This window comes from Cucurbitaria berberidis, assembly GCF_010015615.1.
Source record: "Cucurbitaria berberidis CBS 394.84 unplaced genomic scaffold K460scaffold_6, whole genome shotgun sequence".
Taxonomy (NCBI): Eukaryota; Fungi; Ascomycota; class Dothideomycetes; order Pleosporales; family Cucurbitariaceae; genus Cucurbitaria; species Cucurbitaria berberidis.
This window is the reverse complement of record NW_024468940.1, coordinates 1552817-1571420: the sequence shown is the minus strand read 5'-3', so window position 1 is coordinate 1571420 and position 18604 is coordinate 1552817. Positions and strand designations below refer to the sequence as shown.

Here is an 18604-nt window from a genome sequence, read left to right as displayed (position 1 = left end):
ATCACGCCTGTTACAGTTAAAGTAGAGATGCTTTTTGGGTCAAACGGCGCTGTCTGACCGACAACGAAGAAGGTTCTAATACAACCCTGTTCGTTGTGAAGTCCAGGGTCTCTTCTGCAACGGCTCAGCCACATATAAATCCGTTGATGGGGCTGATAGAGATGTTTTATGCATGAAATCATCGTCTCTGACGTTGGTTTCTATTGTGAATGCGCCGTACAATGTATGGGCAATCAGACTGTTCATTCTTGGTCGGCAGAAATTGATGATTTATATCTCCGTCCAAAGTTCACTTCTTTCTGTATAGCTTGTAGTCGAGAGAGAACCGAGTTTTTGCCATTGTATCTACCTAGGTATATACAATCCAGAACTACGAGCTTTGATAGGGCAGTCAGGAGAAGCTTCTACAGCACTAAACTCCTGACTTTCCTGCAGTACTTTGGGGCGTTAATGTTTGTGATTCCTCTAACTTGTAGTCGACAGTCAGATTTAGATAGAACATTAAAGAAGTCAGCCTCGTTATTGGATTTTACTATGTTACTAACTTTGATATCTGTCTCGGTTGTCCTTAATCTTTCGAATCGAAACCCAAGGGATTATGGATACTTCCCAGTTAGAGGTTGGCAGGACTGGCTACGAGTATTAAGGTATCGAGAAGATTATTTAGTTCGTCTCTTGAGGGTTATCTCGATTGGGTCAATCTTCCGCAAGTCTAGCTGATATCTCACTCGACACACTGAAGCCTCAAAGTCTCATCTTTACAATCCGTCTCCAGCCACGATGCCAGATGCAGCTCATAGTGAAGCTCAGAGTTCTTTCTAAGGTCCTAATATCGCTAGCAGGCCTTCCGGGGTGTGGTATACAGAAAGCAAATCAACTTTAGCAGGTTGAATTCTTCGGTTTTGCTTGCAACCCTGAAGCAATGCCTTGAGTTTATCTAAGATAGTGCGATAGTAAGAACGGCACTAAATGGGCGGAGATAAGAGCCTGCAGTGTGAGCTGTCAAGGTAGCGGGATGAGAAGGCATGGTGCAATGCGAAAACACGGGATTGATCGCAAACAGAAATGCCCATCAACCATGGCAGATATTCTTGCATCGGTTTCGTCCCGTGGTGCACTATCGATCCGCAGCGCATTCCCTAGCGCAGTCGCTAAAAATAAGCGTTGACGTCGTACTTCGTAACCTCACTTCGTTGACTCGACTCAATCCGTTGCGCCGACCACAGTTTCTACGTGCCTTAGCTTCTGTATCCTTGTATGCGCTGGAATATGGACGACAATGACGTGGGCACATACGAGGTGGCGTCGGGTGACAGTCATCGGTCAGTGTTGTAGGAAGACCTGCTGTCAGTGTGCTTGGTCATTTGCTTTTCGGTAGCGAGAACGAGACATGTATATGTGAAACATGTCTGAACTCTGGAAATACCAGGGTATCAGCTGCAAGCATACCTGGGCCCATTGTTCAGGTTGATGAGCTGAGATTCCTTGTACCCTTGAAAGTCTGAATGTGTTGAGAATAACCGACCGCTAGGCTGACACTGCGAAGCGACATGTTATCGGTAGAGCTGACGCTACACGATAATTTCGCGTATAGTTCGCTACTTTTGCCCGTATTCACGCGGAGTGATGCGGATAGAGAATCAGGAATGATTTGTCTTGTCTCATTCGAGTAAGATTGTAAACGCAACAGGCATGCTGAAGGCTATTGGTATATACGTTCTTACATAATCCTTCCTGTCTCGAAGCCCTGCATACGCTCAGTAACACAACATATACTCTTAGCATTTCGGATATTGATTGAGGAGACCCATGCCTTGCGACGATCAAAAGTCTTCTCCACCATGTTCTAGTGGGAGTTGGGTTTCAGTTGGCGAACTGCACGACATTTCCATGCCCCACGCTGCATGCTTCGTGTAATTCAGGAGCCGAGCACATCCATTGTGTTCACTCCCAGTCATCCCATGTGAGGCAGGGGCCCAGTCTCCTAGTGTGTGTCACGTCAGGTGAGTGGCTCTAGACTAGTGCACGTAAGACAGCCACATACAGGGGCCGAGCATGCGTCGCCGAAGTCTTCGTTGTGCCGCGGACTGCCCGCAGGAGGGCGTAAGTGATGTTCTGTGGCGTACTGAGGTTACTTGGACCTCTACCGTTTGTTGGTTAAGGTTTATTGTTTCTCCCAGTTTTGGGGTTCAAGAGAGGATCATACATCGAAAGGTACCGGCAAAGCCGGAAAATTCATGTATGACGTTTTGACAGCTCGAGCAATGCAGGTAAGATCTTAATGCAAGGTGCCTTGGGGCTATAAGTTTTTGGGACTTTTAGGATGGTACAACATAATGGCAAAATGCGCTAGGTAACCGGGACTAACAGGAGCATGCGCGCTGGATCTAATGGAATAAATTTTATAGCTTGATTATATGGTAATGATGATAATAATGATGATAACAGGAGAAGAGAGATGAGTTCAGAGTGAAGTAAACCCACGTGCCCAATTCATCACCAAAAGTGACCACCCAGTTTCTTGCAAGCAGTTACAGAAAATGTTGGCGTAGTTGTCTTCGTCTTGGTCAATGTAGCGGCGAAGGTGATAGTCTTAGTCGTCGTGGCATAAGTAAATCTAACTTTGGTCTTTGTTGGAATTGGCAGCGTGATCGTCTGAGTGAACAGACCTGAGAAAACTGTGGCAGGGGGAAGGGTTGACGTGGAGGTTGTGGTGAGTAGAACAGATTCTGTAGTCGTGGTAGCTGGAGCAGTAATAGTGGTCGTCGTGTTGACTGGTGTATCAAGAGTAACGGTCAAAACTGGGGCATCCGGAGCACGGCGCTCGAGGGGTGCAGCAGCCTCCTGAGCTTTTACGTCGCGTCTAGCTTTTGCGGCTTCAACACGGGCGCGAGCCCACTCATAATCAACCTCGCGATCGGACTTGCGGATGAAACGATGGAGCTTGGGTATAATGGTAGGAGTGACCAGAGCGTCGGGATGAAGAAGGGTTGGGGAGTAGCGGCATGGCTTGTCGGGCCGACCTGGACGGCCTGGGGTGGTGCAAGTGGCGGTGACTGTCTTCGTAGTGACAGCAAAGTTCTTGGTAAGAGTTAAAGAGGTCTTTGTCATTGTCTTTGTAGATGTAGTCGTTGTTGCGGGAGGCGTAATAGTCTTGGTTCTCTTGGCAGTACCACTAGGAAGAGTGACGGTCGATAAAGGTCCAGTCGTGATGATATCAGTGGAGGTAGTAGTTGTAGTTTGGGCTATCATTGGTGTCGTGGTAATACTGAATGTGGCTGTCGGGGTGTACGTCGTAGTAGCTTGTGGACCGACAGTCAGGTAGAGATCTACATTCGTCAGTGAGACACCATGTCAATGGGGTGCTGATTGTACCTCTTTGCCATGCAAACGGTTGTCCATCGCCATTGTTTCCAAGAATGAGGAGTAGCCAGTGTCCCGATCCCATTTGATTCTTCTTGATAGGACACGTCGACAACTGAAGCTCATTCTCTGGAGTTGTTGGGATTTGGGAGCATAGGTATTCTATGTCGTCGGGGTTGACGAAGAGAACGTCCGCTACACCTTGGTTGCATCCTTGAAAATAAGAAACGCTGGTGAAATCATCCGTTGATAGTGAATTGATAAAGTAAGATCTCTCATCGGTGTAATCAACACCAAAAGAATAACAGATGGAAGTGGTATCGGCGATGACAAGTGACAGAGAAGTGGCGAGAGCTATCAGTATGAAAGAACGCTGGTAGATCATGTTGAAGGATTTCTAAGGAAGGGTCTGAAAAATCGGCTTGGAATTTTCGATATCAACTATGAGCCACCACAAGCGGATGTAGGGCTCTTTTGTACTTCATCCTGTCAAGGAGCTGAGCAAACACTTCATGATTATGGCTGGTCCTCACGTGCATCGACTTAGTCTATATAAAAGAGGTCTTAGTAAGGCGGCTTGGACGAGGATGCAAATAGTCATAGTAAATGCATGTTCCGGTGGGGTTTGGATGGAAGCGAGCTGTTGCAGGATGGAACGTCGTTGGGGCGGAAGATAAGCTTGTTGTGGATACATCAGTATGTATTCTGCACCCCATTAAATGTCACGCTCCTATCGTCCAGCAAATATCTTCGGGTGACCAAGTGTGAAGTGGAGAGGCAGAAACGCGGTCAAGTGTTAAAGCCACGCCACTCGGGTTTGCCTGCGCCCGTGCTTTTTAGCGCCAGATATCTCAGCCTAATCCGGTGAAGGTTCACGTCACTTTCCCTCCGCCAGCACCATCATGTGTATCCTGCATGCTCTTGCAGCCTACCTACCCTGGTAAGCAAGTCATCAAACTTGATAGGCTTATTCGTCGTATGCTAAACAATGTACCTCGCAGAGCGCACCCGGTTTGGCGCCGATGTCCACCCAACCGTTACTATTTCTATCCCGAGCCGCAGGTCGGCTGTTGTTGAGGCTCTATCGAGTTTCCAGACCAGTTAGCATCTTTATAGCTACCGTATCTTCGGGTGAGCTCTTAGAATGAATGGCCAATACGACCTGTCACTAGCTCAACGGACCGGTAGCTTAACCTTGTACTCAGGGTCTCCTCGCTGGAGCTACACCGCATAAGCCCAAGGCACATCGTATCACGTTCCGTGTGACAAGGAACTCAAATAGCCACCAGAGAAGCGATGTTCCCGGACCCTCTCTGGCTGACAATAGCTCTGATGACCCCGTATCGGAACCGGTCTCTCTGTACTACGTCCCGGTACCAAAGGTCAATGAGCCTCTAGAAGTTGGCGTAAGCAGAAGACTGTAAATTATCGTTGCCTTGGCTATCAGCCTTGTACTTGTCTTCTTGTCTCATGGCTATCAAGGAGGGGCCAGTGGCTGAAGAGAGGATTCAACACCTAGTACTCTCTGTCATACCGCGTCCACGCATTCCTTTTTGTGACGAGGACTGCCGGGCCTGTCATTCAAGGAACTTTACCTGCCCAGTCGAGTGCGTTCTACGGTAATCTTCCACTCGATATGGCGTAGCTAAGCCACGTTTTATGCGAGCCCAAATGCGTGTACTCCAGCCGCCTCCAACTTTGTGGGCCCTATCTCGTGTCCTGTCTAAGCCCCGAGCATGCTTTCTCCACTTCGACGCCCACAAATCAATGACTCGGTGCACGTGAAACTACGCCGCCACCAAGCCAGTTGATAGGGCAAAACGAAGGCCAACTTGGGTGGCGTCTTCTCCGCTACTTTTCGATACATCCTACATTTCGCGGAGACCATCATGACACGAACGACCACTAGGCCCGCTATCCAAGGTGAGTCACCATGTAATTGCATACACCAATCAACTATCATTCTCAGATCGGAGAAGAGGGTTGACCCTGCTCTAAGTACCATCTCAGCTAAGACTCATGACCATGCGCAGCCATCTCCCCTGGCTTCTACGACTTCGCCTTGTCATTTCTACAGCTGCCGACAGGGTTGTGGCAACTTTAATAAACTTACTAGAGCTCAGCACCCCTAATTGTCTCCGCCACAAACTCGGTATCAGTCTCAAAATAGCCCCTCTTCCTATCTCCACCAGATTGTGCCTCTAGCTCGACGAGAATACACCTCTCTATTGCGGAAACCCATTATCGTGAATCTTTTGAGTAGAGCAATCTATTCCTGGTCGGCAAAGAACTAACCCCACTCTGTAAGTCACACTACTGCTTAGGATTAAGCCACGCAAGGCTTGTGTCACGGTCATGATGTTGTTGGCGTGTCATGTCGCTGGGCTCTCGCCGTGTACACCCAATGACAACAACCGTCAATCACTACCAAGACATGCGCTTTGATCCGCCTGAGATTACATTGATATAAAGTGTAGTCCCTAGTCCGTTTCGACCCTGTGTTCGATTGATTGACCCAAAGGTTTTTCTTCCCTCATTGGCCGGGCAGTATCGTTCTCTACATCACACTCACTTGTCATTGTCTTCTATCTTCAATACAATCGGGGCTTCCGATATGTTACTCTTTTCATTAGCTAGCTGGCTGCTTTTTGGGTCATTTGCACTTGCGGGGATAATTCCATTGCAGGCTGAGACTTTGCCGCCTTCCCGGGTGATTGCTGAACGGCAAGCTACTTCAGCCTCACCAGTTCCTGATGGGCAATGTACCAATGGCCCTCGAACGCGAAACTGCTGGAGCAATGGTCACAGTATCGCTACCGACTTCGATGCAAAGGCGCCTCCTGATGGTGTAACGGTCACTGTAGGCAATCTCTCAGCACCTCCTCACGTTGAATACTGACCATGATGTAGTATAACTTCGAAATATCAAATGCTACGAGGCCAAACCCTGATGGAAACGGCGGAAGTAGAATTGTCATGCTCATTAATGGTGTCTACCCCGGACCCACTATCCGAGCGAAATGGGGTGATACTATTATCGTCAACGTCAAGAACAACCTTCAGTACAATGGTACAGGTATCCATTGGCACGGTATCAGACAGCTAAACTCCAATCAACATGATGGTGTGCCAGGAGTTTCAGAATGCCCAATCGCTCCGGGCAGAACTCGCCAATACAAGTTTCGAGCGACGCAATTTGGAACCACATGGTATCACTCTCACTTTTCTGCTCAATATGGCGATGGTGTCGTCGGGCCGATCATTATTGACGGACCAGCCACAGCCAACTATGACGAGGACTTGGGGGCATTACCCATTACTGATTGGTATTATACTCCGGCTTTTACTCTAAACGAGGTAGCCCAACACTCGCTAGTTGGTCCACCGGTACCCGACAACATCCTAGTCAATGGCACCCACATCAATAAGAATGGCGGTGGAAGCTACGCAAAGATGAACGTTGTCAAGGTATGTACGAATCTCTAGTTTTGCGATCAAGCTAACGCTATCCAACAGGGCAAAAAGTACCGCATTCGAATCATCAACACGTCAGTCGACAACACCTTTAGTGTCTCAATGGACGGGCATCCATTTACCGTCCTCACTTCTGACCTCGTACGTCAAGTGTCATGCAGCGCTAGATGATATCAGACTCTAACAGACTCAGGTGCCGATCAAGTCATTCATCACCGACCAACTAACTCTCACTATCGGTAAGCGCTTCCTTTACTAAACAAACATCCCTTGTGAAATCTGACACACCCGAAGGTCAACGCTATGATGTTGTCATCACCACCAACCAAACTGTGGCCAACTACTGGTTCCGCGTCTCTGTTGGTACTGCCTGTGGTCGTAACGACATTGTCGGTAAAGGCGTCCAAATCGGAGCTATCTTGCACTACGACGGCGCTCCCAATGCAAACCCTACGTCTACTACGAACGTCGTCATGAGGACTACGTGTATTGACGAGTCGACGTCTAATCTCGTCCCATTTGTGCCCAACACGGTTCCCTCTTCCGTTGTGGGCACCACTGGACGGATGGATCTCAATCACTTCCAAGATCCTGCACAAGACAACTTATTCCGCTGGCTCATCGATGGAACCCCGATGATTGTCGATTGGAATAATCCGTCTCTTGAAACGGTTCTCGCTGGATCCTCGAACTTTCCACCCAACTCCAACATCCATGAAATGCCAGGGGACGGCTGGTACCTCTGGTGGATCCAATCTGTCGCCACAATCCGCTTACCCCACCCCATTCATCTTCATGGGCATGACTTTTATATTGTCGGCAGCGGCTCGGGGACTTGGGATGGCTCGACTGGTGGCCTCACCTTCAACAACCCTACGCGCCGTGATACTGCTACGCTCCCTCCTGGGGGCTATTTGCTTCTTGCTTTCCCAGCAGATAATCCAGGCATGTGGCTAATGCACTGCCATATTGCGTGGCATGCATCGCAGGGGCTGAGCGTGCAGTTCATGGAGAGGAGGGGCGAGATCGCAGGCAAGATTGGGGATACGGGGGCGTTCAAACAGGGATGCGATGAGTGGGATGGGTACTGGGTCAATGGTAACCCTGCGAAGCCGTACAACCAAACGGACTCAGGCATCTAAGAGAAGCTGACCCGTGTCTCTTTCTTTCTTTCCTGTTCTACATATGGTACATGCTGTTGCTCTGTTGCTTGTCTCTTTTGGCTCGATACATCTACTATTATATGTACATATTCTATCATCTTCTTCCTGTCCGATTCTTCCGAATCACTTTAGATTCAATTATACTCTTCCTTGTTGCGTCTTCTTGACATTCCATAGAGAGATTGTAAGGCAATATATTCTATTCACAACCTCCTATCGGTGTAATATTTCTAACTAGAATTGGGTTTCATACCTTGGGACAAAATTCCTACATTTGCCTCCCTGGATTTCTCTCTTTTCATACCCTCACTTCACCCTCGCTACAACTTCACCATCACTACAACTTATATACTCATTATCTCACAACACAACACAACTACCCCGACTCTCATAACCCTACACATCGCAAGCCCCCACAACCATGCAGGCCATCAATCAGGAAAGCCTCCTCACAAGCATCAAGCTCATAAAGGAGCTGAAAAGCCTCTACCCCGCATTCACCTTCCTACTACTCACAAACTAACCCTCTTCACAGGTGAAGCTCGCGCCATCTTCACCGCCCAGGTGTACCCATCGGCCAACTACGGCGTAGTCATCAACAAGACATATACAGTCAACGGCGAAGACTACGAATACAGAGCGCGCCTCATTCTCTACATGGGAGACGGCGGCGAATGGAAGATGATGAATAATCCATGTTCGTGCAAGAGCTCTGTGGATGCGATGGTGGATTTACAGGAGGAGTTGTATGAGCGGGCGAGGTTGACGAGAGGTGAGTGAGTTACTAGTTTGGATATAGAGGGTGTTTGTGGGGGAGACATGAACGGATGCTAATGATGTTGTTAGACGAGTTGAGACAGGGCGATGTGTATCGAGGAGGCGAGGAGGCGAGGCGGCGGAAATGAGGCGATCTTGAGAGGTGTGGGTTAGCGATGAAATGGTGCGTGAACCATGGCGTGGAAAGGACATGATGGTCTCGAGTAAAGTGAAGACGAAAATGGATGGGAAGCAAGGATTTTGAGGGAGCAAGTCCCGACGGCGTTGATTTCATCATCCCAGTCCGAGAATGTTTAAACTACCCCATTCTCTAAATCTTGGTCGCAATCCTCCACCTCTTCTGGGCCGCTGTGATGTCGATTCCTCGCCAATCTCGATACGACCACAGGCCGCGACTGCCAAGCTCCCAGAGGAATGAACGAGCGTGCTTACAACTGGCATGTCTTCTCCTCCCACTTGCACCACCTCGTCTGCCTCGACAGGTCCCTCTTTTCTATACGGATCCCGCCAGACCCTCATCTTCCCATCCGTGCCACCCGCCCAGATCTCATGCGATATAGCCTCGATATCGTACGGCGAGGCGCCAGCGTTCCAAACGTCGAAGCCTAGCTTCTGCTTTGTGAGTGCCTTCCTGCCCGCACAGTAGCCCGGAGACAGCGAGAAGTTGCGCACGTCGTAGATGAGTAGGACGTCAGACTGGCGTTCCGCCACATACAGATATTTGCCACAGGGGCTCCATTTGAGATGGGAGACGCCGTCACCCATGATATGCCGCAAGTTCTCGTTGCGGACCTTCTTGCCGTCTATGGTGCCTGGGAGCGAGAAGTGCGTGACCTCCTCCCCGCTTGTTGCATCGTATATCCCGACATAGCGTGTGCGCGCACCTGCTGCTAGTAGACCACCGTGAGAAGCAGTAGACGGTGGTGACAAAGATAGTGCAGAAATCCAGCCTTTGAAGCCACGTCCTCCACCCTTCAACTTGTTGCGTTTCGACGGGATGGTGGCGATGGAATGGATCGGATCTTCGGTGTGTTCCAAGTCGAAGGTAGCGATGCCGTTCTGTTTTCCCGCGAAGAAATGCGTGCCCTCGTGGGAATAGGCCAGACTGAGTGGTGCGGTGACTGCTTCGGTGAGGTGGTCGATAAGCTTGTATGAAGCGAGAGGCTTGGAGATGTCGACTGGGCCGGGTTTCGAAGGTTGTAGTGTTGCTGTGTCATAGTTTCGAGTAGTATCCCACAAGGCATTGTGCAGGGTAATGTACGAGTCTCGTCGGCTGATTAGTACATGTGTACTGTTTGCGTCCTGCAAATTGAAGTGCGGATTAGCGGCGAAGGCCCAGATTGGGTTTGCAGAATTGAACTGCGCATACGGCTTCAAAGGACGTGTTTTGGTCTCAGATAGGATGTCTGTTTCAATAGGATAGACGGAAAATGTGCGACTGTAGTCCGAGCTGAAGATACATGTTCCGTCAGGCGAGAGCTGTGCTTCCTGGATACAGCTCGTGTATGGTACTTGATGGTCCAGAACGCGATCCTCTGAGCTTGCTCGGTCGCTGCTGACGTCTGTTCCTGAGTCTGATGGTGATGATGAATCTGGCGACCACGGGCTTCCTTGGATTATTTCGTCTCTATTCTCTTCCAGCAGGGCTTCTTCATATTGTCCTGACGGACTGTAGTCCTTCTTTGAATCCTGCTTCTCTTCCACGTCATCTTGCCGTTCTCCCCCCGCGAGTGTAGTGCTAGCCAGACATCGTGCGCTCAAACCAGAGCTATTCATCGCTCAACGAGCCGTGCCACATCCATCAGCGGCAACAAACGAACAGTGATCTTGATGTCGATCCCTCGTGATATGGACAAGGGTAGAGAGCGCGTATCGATAAGTGCAAAGCTAGCTTCAGCACGGACGTCTGTCATCAAAAGTTATTGGAACATGAGCTACCGCATCCCCTCCGAAGTCACTCAGCAACAACCATGCAGCATGTCCTCGAGCCGACGCGCGGACAGGCATGGGTTGAGTCGCCGTATTTGCGGTCGCTTATAGTAAGTCTCTATTATATACCTTCCATGTGCATCTTTTCAAGCTTTCAATCATACTTCAAGAAAGGTCAACCCCGATGTCGCAAGAGATACTACAATACAGCACAACGTCCAGACCGCAATGCATTTCAAAAACTCAGGACTAAACCCACATCCTCCTCAACCCCTTGACTAAAACCCAACCCAGGCAGGCGGGCTAGCAGGCACAACAGTAGACCTCTCCCTCTACCCGCTCGACACCCTCAAAACCCGCCTCCAATCGAGCGCCGGCTTCGCCGCGTCCGGCGGCTTCACAGGCATATACCGGGGCGTAGGCAGCGCAATCGTGGGCTCCGCACCAGGCGCGGCCCTCTTCTTCATCACCTACGACACGATAAAGCGGTCCTTCGCCGCCGCTACGCCCCACGTATCCATACAGTACAACGCAGAAGGCAAGCCGTACAAGGAAGCGCGAGCAGACAGCGGCAATGAAGCACTCGTGCACATGCTCGCAGCGAGCATGGGCGAGGTAGCCGCGTGCGCGGTGCGCGTGCCCACCGAGGTGATAAAGCAGCGCGCGCAGGCCTCGCAGCACCCTTCGTCGCGCGCGGCGTTGACGCACATCCTGCACCAGCGAGCCACGCGTGGGCTGGCGCATGTCTGGCGCGAACTGTACCGCGGGTGGAGCATTACGATTATCCGCGAAGTGCCCTTTACCGTCATCCAGTTCCCGCTGTGGGAAGCGCTGAAGAAGTACCGGTTAGCGCAGACGGGCCGCGAGCAGGTTTCTGGGCTCGAGGGCGGGTTGCTGGGGAGTGTGGCGGGCGCGGTTGCGGCGGGGGTTACGACGCCGTTGGATGTGCTCAAGACGCGCATGATGCTTGCAAAGGAGAAACAGCCCATGTTTACCATGTTGAGTTGTATATTGAAAGAGAGTGGGCCACGGGCGTTTTTCGCGGGCATAGGGCCCCGGGTGGGCTGGATTAGTGTCGGAGGCGCCATATTCCTTGGTTCGTATCAGTGGGCGAGCAATGCCCTGGGAGGGGTTCAAGAGCTGTGAGATCATATCCCATGACGGGAAGGAGCCGGCATGGCCGTGAAAGTGATGAGATATGGACGATGATAAACATCACATGTAGAGGATGACAGATGAGCGTAATGTCTTATTGTAGTATACGAATACCCTCTTGTAATTACTTCCAAATCATGGTAAAGATGGATGCATTTCGCTTGAGTAATAGTGCATGATCTACTACTATAACTTGTATAACCACTCCAACCCGGTAGTGGAGAGGGAAAGCTGGAGGAAATACCAATGTATTCACGAAGGCGATCTTGAAGGTATTCAGCCCCATGCCAGAGCAACTGTACAGCCGCTATGTACACTATACAAGACACCGCTGCTTCTGTACAAGAAAACACCCATGTTCAACGCTCCTTTCCATCATGCAATGCTACTCCTCAGCAATGCCAATTCTATGGTCCAAACACGCTCCTACCATCCACAATTCCCCTACTACTCTGCTGACTGCTCCTGCCCGCCTCACTACTCGGTTTTCCTTCACTGGCATTGCTTGATCCCGGCCCCGAGTCAAGCCCAACACCAACACCGAGCCCGTGGATGGCGCCAGGAGGTGATCCAGACTGTGGACCGGGGTAAGGCGTATGTTTGATTTCCTTGCGGCCATTGGCTTTATAATGGAGGAGGACGTCACCGCCACCACGCCAGACGTGGGCCCGGATGGACGCGAGGGTCATTGTTGGGGGAATGAACTGTCTCGATTAGCACGGTGTGCGGGCCAACATGGGGCAGGGGTAGGCATACTTGACCGTTACAATACAGTTCCAAATACTCCTCGGGCTTCAGCACGCTACTACCACTCGCCTCGTTCTTTGCAGTCTCCTCCTTCGACGGCGCAGGCTCGATTCGCTCAGCAACGTATCCTAGTATCTTGCGCGCGCGCAGCATACGATTCGCATTGAGGCGGTTGTTGCTAAGTTTGGCGTTAGCCTGTGACGCTGTTTCGAAGGGGAGGGAAAAGGGAATGTACCCATCGGAAGAGATGCTTGGGAGTGCGTTTTGGTGCGGCTCGAGTATGAAGGATACTTTTACTATATCTTTAGGCGGGAGTTGGTTCTGTATTCAAAATTTAGCACGCATTCAAACGTATAACGCAAGTCACAATACACGGGACGACCTACCCGTAGCAGCACTTCAGCAAGCCACATGGGTGCCGCCTTCTCAATAAGATCCGCTTGTAAGCCTAGCGAGCCCACTTTGCCTTCGAATAGATCCGCCACACCTCCGGCCTCTGGCCGATCCTCTTGGATCAAAATTGTTGTACTCGCAGGTGGTTTCAAAACGGGCGTATCATTCGGTAAGCTCGGCGCAATCTGGCTCTCCAACTTTGTTGCGCCAGCAACCAGCTGCTCTTCGTAGCCCTGCCGTATTCTTTGAACGGAGCCAAAAAAGCTGTCCTCGATGGTTTTCTCGTCGGTCTTGGTAGAGTGCGAATCGCTGTCCTCCGCTTTTTCGTCAATGGCAGGTTTGACGGGCTCGACAACGGCAGTGCCGGTGCTGAATTTCTTCATGTTGAAGGACATGTTGAATTTCTTGCCAAACATGCCTTTGCCCTTCTTGGCTGGTGTGTCGGGCTCGGTGGGTGAGGAGACGGTTTCTTCTTTGGAGTCTGTGGAGCCTTCTTTCGCTTCAGTGGATTTGCCATTCCCGTCCCCGTTGGTTGTGGAAGCGCTATTACCGAAATAATCACCGCCTTCTTGTGTTGAACTTCGCTGCGTCTGTGTAAGCTCAAGCTGTGAGCCCTCTTCGGTAGTTGGACTGAGGTAAGGATTGTGTGAGTTGCGTCCTGCACTTTGCGGCCCTCCCATGGGTGTGGCCTGTCCAATGGCCAAGCCGGGCGTATGTGGTAGGTGGAAACCGTTGCTGGCCTTGATGGTCGAGCCGGATGTTGGCCCTGATGAAGTATCCTTCCAGCCATTAATGTTCATGTCCGGGAGTTGAATGTTGGTGGGGCGATTTGATTTTGGCTCTTTTTCCTTCTGAGTCGAAAGGGATGATCGGAAGGCTTCGTCTCGCTTGATTTCTTCGTCGATGAGATTGGAGAAAAGATACCGTAATATCCATTTCCCCAGATTTACTGCGTCTTGTTAGTTCTTGCGTCTCAAGAGAAATCTAGAGATGCAACATACTCCTGTGGTCTTCGCGGAAGTCAATCTGCTTATCTAGTTGCAGCTCATCGGCATACATCTCAGCGTCAAAGCAGTAGTTCTCCTCGAGCACACATGTCAAAGTTCCTATCCGGGTATCGACACCACACCAGTGAGCGACACTCTCGCGGGTCTGGACTTCTGGTACAACGTCTTCGAGATGCTTCTTGCCGAAAGACTTGATAGGGGCGCACTGCAACAAGTCCCACAACATCACTTCTCCGGCAGTGTCGAGGGTCAGCACTCTCCTGCGGTCGTTCAGAAGATGGTGCTTAATGAGGCCGTTCTGCCCTTCGATGGAAAAGTCCGGCAAGTTCCGACATGGTACAATGCCACCGTGATCTGATGCGACCAAGACCTCAGAAGGCTTGCGTATACTACTAGCCAGTGTTGTAGTGTCGGCATCCTTGGTAGCAAATGCTTGTGGAAAAGGTGCGGTGTTGGACATGCGAAGAAGAGCCTTGAGAGGGATCTTTGCTGCCGCTTCTTTTGCCGGTGGACTCGTTGCGGGAGGCGAGGGATATCGTGAGCGCATAGTAGAAACACTGTTCCTGTGCCATTTGTAGGACTCTGGTAGCTCAACCTCGGCTGCAGTTTCAACATCGTTCCACCTGTTGATACTCGAGCTGGAGGTTGCTGTCCATATGTAGTCGCCAGCAGCGACGAGCTTGTTCACACCTTCGTGCTCTTGGCATATTGCTACTGAGAGACCCTCGTCCATCTCCTCACAGTTGCGGACGTCGCTCTTAGCCACAATGCCCGATCGGTCCGAGGAGTAAAAGACGGACAGCTGGGGGCAGTCGGAGAACAGAGACCACACGCTGTCGTTGTGCATGGTGAGCGTGTACATGCAGCGACCTGCCGTCATGGACCACACCTTGACCGTCTGGTCGGACGAAGCAGTCAAGATGGAGTCCCCATCTTGAGCCACGAGTATGTCGCGCACATTATCCGTGTGCCCGACAAACTTGGTGATGCGCTTGCCCGTCCTCGAGTCCCATACCCGCACGATACTCTCTGGTCCGCCGCTCGCTATGATGTTTGGGGTTGCCGCCAGTGCGTATACGGAGCCCTTTGCGGTGTTCTCGTCCTCGCCTACTGCAATCTCCAGCTTCTTGCCAGCGCCATTGAGATCCCACAGGCTGATCTTGCGGTCCAGCCCGCCAGAGGCGACCCAGTTCTCATTACCGCCTGGGGATGCGACGCGCTTGACGTAGTCGGTGTGGAGGCCAATGGTTTGCGGTGGGAGTGGGTCTGCGGCAGCCGGTCGCCATACCTTTACCGTGATGTCGGACGAGGCGGAGACGAGGGCGCTGCTGTTCTGAGCGAGAACAATGTCATTGATCCAGTGCGTGTGTGCCTGAACCTGCTGGCGAAACTGCGTGGGTGGGGGCTTGTAGCTTGCGGCAGCCGAGTCTGCGAAAGGGTCGCGCTCGTCGGTGTTCTTGCTGAGGTCGAGGTGCAGGTCCCAGGCGCATATCACACCATCTCGCCCGCCCGAGTAGCTATTGCACGTCAGTCAAGAGAAGGAAAGAGAGGTCTGGGGTAGCTGGGTAACATACAGGATGGAGCTCTGGGGGTCGACAGCCAAGCCATTGACTCCCAGCCTGTGTCCTCCGGCCGACTTTGCAAGTGGCAGCACTGCACCGTGTCGTGTCAGTCCAGCTCTCCGTTACGTCGCCATGTCATGTCGCGACGCCGCATGTAAGGGCGGGCGGGCGAGCACTCACCGTACGAGATACGCTTCCGGGGCGCGTTGCGTCCCATGCCCCCTCGGTCAGCTAGCACGCAGCTAACATGTGGTGCGCAAGGTGTTGTTGGAGAGGATATGGATTTGGCAGAGCTGCTTGGTCTTGCTCCCGGGGCGTGAGATGGTACGAGTGAAGCGGCACTGAGGTCCTTGGTTGGATCGTTGGATCCTTTCTCCACCTGTGCCGCTGCCCGCTAATCAATAAGGCGGAGCGCAGGCAGAGAGTGCACGCACACAGTTCCCAACGGCCATTACATACGTCACCGAACCCTGAGGCTCAATCCCTTCACCAAACCACTGGAGAAGTTCCCTCTCACAAGCCATGCCCACCAGCCAATCTCCCGACAAGGTGGAACGCACCATAGTGGGGTCGCCCACAGACGTGGAGAAACCCTCACCTGGACTGCGGATTCGCATTCGCATTTGGAGCTAGACGGACGGCTATTTACCACTACCCTGCTATTGACAGAACATGCTTCAATGCGAAACAATGGCGAACCATCCCCCGCTAGTTCTTAGCTTTACAAACTATTAACACAAATGACTAACAAACATGGGCATCCACATTGCTTAGCGCACAGTATGTTTACCACGCTTCGCTGATGCATACTGTTCAAGAGTTGAAGTATTAAATCTTGTATTGTTATGTCGCCCGCTCCTTTCCCAAGCAAAGCAAAGTCGAGACGAGGGTTACAAATTCGTCTAGACAATCACACTATGCATAGCGCCCTCACCCTAACTCTTTGTCTAGCCGTGAGCCATCATGAGCAATCCCAATCTACACCTGCGGCACCTATGATACAAACGACGCGCTTAACCAGAGAACTCCTTGATATCAGTCGTCTTGCCGGGCACGAGCGCCAACGGGACGATACCCGAAACGTGCATCTCAGGGCCAAATACGTGCATGTCAAGACCAAGCTCCTGGCCCACGTTCTTGATGTTCTTGAGACCCTCCTGGTAGTTGGGACCTGCGCGACGGATCCAGATCTGGACCTTGTGCTCAACGAGAAGGGCAGCTACTTCCCTCAGGGCGCGAATGACGCCCTTGAAGGTCGAAGCAACGTTGGTGAAGTTGGCAATACCACCGCCGATGAATAGGACCTTGCCCTCGGGGTGTTGAGGAGCGCGGAGCATGAGGTCGAGGACCGTTCGGGCGTAGTGGAAGGTCTGAGTCTCGGTAGGAGCACCGGAGTACTCACCGTAGTTGGCGAGTTCACTGGCGAAGCCGGCAGAAGCAATGGCGTCAGCATAGACGACGGAAGCACCGCCACCAGCAACGAGAGTCCAGACACGGCCAGTGGCGTTGAGGATGGTGAGCTTGAGGGAAGCACCAGTCTTGGCATCCATCTCAGCAATGTAGGCCTCCTCCTTGCTCATCTCACGACCGAAGGGAGCAGGGAACTCCATGGGCGGGCCGACATCAACGGTGGTCTTAGCATCCTTGATGTGAGCAGTTGGGATGCCGAGAGCAACGGGGCTGCGAGCAATAGCCCACTTGGCACCGCACTCAAACTCAGCAGTCTGATCGATCTTGGCAGCAAGATCCAGGAAGTGAACCTCTGCTGAGGTGCCTTCCGCATTGGGAATGACGACGAGAGGGTTGATCTCGAGGTAGCTATGAACAAGTCAGAGATGATGGTTGGCAAGCCAACAATGGTAGATGCAACTCACGTGAATTGGCAGTCAACATAGACGGCGTATAACCTCGAGATGAAGTCAACGAGGACATTGTGTACACCCTTGGGAACTTTGCTCAGGAGAGACGAAGCAATCTCCTCGTTTGAAGGGTACTCGCTGAGGTCGACGGGGATGAGCAGCTTCTCAGCCTTCTCATCGACATCGCCAACATCTACACCACCCTCGTGGGTGAAGAGGATCCAGTCACCCTAAAGTGGACGGGTTAGCGGTCAGATGCTTCATGATTGGTGCGACGGCGAGGTAGCGGAAAGCCTAGGTGAGAAGAGCCGCAACACCAGGGCGTAGGAAATTGGACAAGGCGAATCAAGCGGCGAAATTAGGTAGGGAGGCGGAAAAATTAACATGTGAAAGTGGACGTGCGTATCGCAAATAGTAGGTGCTTTGCAGAAGTGGGTCGGGGATGGTTTCCCTTCGTCCGGCCGGGTGTCAACAAAACCAGGCAGGGCGCCTGCATGTTTGAGCCAACTTCCCGCTCCCTCGAACGGCAGCAATGCCGCTGAGCCACCAGGCGAAAAATATTCCGCAAGCTGGCCAATACTTGGGAGGAGACTGCCAAACGACATGAAAAATGGAGAAATGAAGAAATGAGGACGACTTGGAAGAGAAGAAAAGGCTGAAAATGGACGTACCTCTCGCACCGAGTTGATGTTGATGTAGTATTCGGTATCCTGGGGATGGGGAACAAACGGCTCGACCAAGAACTGCCTTAGGACGCCATCGACCGTCTCGACCCGCTGCGGCTGTCCAGCCCTCGCCTCGATCCACGCACGCGCCTCGTCCCACGTCTTGTTCAGAGCCAGGAGACCGCTCTTGCCTCGCCTCTTGATCAATTGATCTGGCTTTGCGACGAACTTGGACCCGGGAACCAGCAACCACGGGTATGTGGCCTCAGCCTGGTCGAGCACGCCCTTGATGTCTGCATCGGCTGCAAAGTACAGCGATGCAAGCTTGGAGGGTGCGTTGTGTGTCGCAGATGCAGGCAGAGGCGTGGGCTTGATGACGGGAGCGCGCGTAAGATGGTAGTTGAGGATGGCCTTGCCGTCGGCCTCGAGGATGGATTTGGCGGACATTATGGGGGGATGGTCAACTGGAGGTGGTGAGTGCTGCGAACGTGAGACTGGGAACCTCGCTTG

The 18604-nt window shown here is 51.8% G+C and overlaps 6 protein-coding genes across 6 annotated transcripts; 2 read left to right on the top strand and 4 right to left on the bottom strand.

Moving 5' to 3' along the window:
• Window positions 1–2406: 2406 nt before the first annotated feature.
• On the bottom strand, window positions 2407–3838 carry K460DRAFT_421000 (uncharacterized protein). Its single transcript, XM_040938109.1, has 2 exons — window positions 3376–3838; window positions 2407–3329 (listed from the first exon to the last, which is right to left on the bottom strand). Exons 1-2 carry the CDS (start codon window positions 3746–3748, stop codon window positions 2497–2499), a joined length of 1206 nt encoding a protein of 401 aa, XP_040783749.1. The 5' UTR covers window positions 3749–3838; the 3' UTR covers window positions 2407–2496.
• Window positions 3839–5977: 2139 nt separating this feature from the next.
• Window positions 5978–7979, top strand: K460DRAFT_294749 (multicopper oxidase; the record flags this gene model as incomplete). The annotated part of the gene is made up of 5 exons (XM_040929511.1): window positions 5978–6223; window positions 6274–6831; window positions 6880–6978; window positions 7031–7076; window positions 7132–7979. 5 exons carry the CDS (start codon window positions 5978–5980, stop codon window positions 7977–7979), a joined length of 1797 nt encoding a protein of 598 aa, XP_040783748.1.
• Window positions 7980–9050: 1071 nt separating this feature from the next.
• K460DRAFT_295394 (WD40 repeat-like protein) lies at window positions 9051–10553 on the bottom strand (the record flags this gene model as incomplete). The annotated part of the gene is made up of 1 exon (XM_040929557.1): window positions 9051–10553. One exon carries the CDS (start codon window positions 10551–10553, stop codon window positions 9051–9053), a length of 1503 nt encoding a protein of 500 aa, XP_040783747.1.
• A 194-nt stretch (window positions 10554–10747) lies between these two features.
• Window positions 10748–11852, top strand: K460DRAFT_295569 (mitochondrial carrier; the record flags this gene model as incomplete). The annotated part of the gene is made up of 2 exons (XM_040929574.1): window positions 10748–10816; window positions 11001–11852. The coding sequence occupies 2 exons, from the start codon at window positions 10748–10750 to the stop codon at window positions 11850–11852; spliced, it is 921 nt and encodes a 306-aa protein (XP_040783746.1).
• A 416-nt stretch (window positions 11853–12268) lies between these two features.
• Window positions 12269–15787, bottom strand: K460DRAFT_359702 (WD repeat protein-like protein; the record flags this gene model as incomplete). The annotated part of the gene is made up of 6 exons (XM_040932211.1): window positions 12269–12565; window positions 12618–12929; window positions 12995–13950; window positions 14003–15525; window positions 15583–15661; window positions 15751–15787. The coding sequence occupies 6 exons, from the start codon at window positions 15785–15787 to the stop codon at window positions 12269–12271; spliced, it is 3204 nt and encodes a 1067-aa protein (XP_040783745.1).
• Window positions 15788–16192: 405 nt separating this feature from the next.
• K460DRAFT_371192 (ATP citrate lyase-like protein subunit) lies at window positions 16193–18560 on the bottom strand. Its single transcript, XM_040934301.1, has 3 exons — window positions 18101–18560; window positions 17445–17659; window positions 16193–17388 (listed from the first exon to the last, which is right to left on the bottom strand). Exons 1-3 carry the CDS (start codon window positions 18539–18541, stop codon window positions 16584–16586), a joined length of 1461 nt encoding a protein of 486 aa, XP_040783744.1. The 5' UTR covers window positions 18542–18560; the 3' UTR covers window positions 16193–16583.
• Between the last annotated feature and the right edge of the window lie 44 nt (window positions 18561–18604).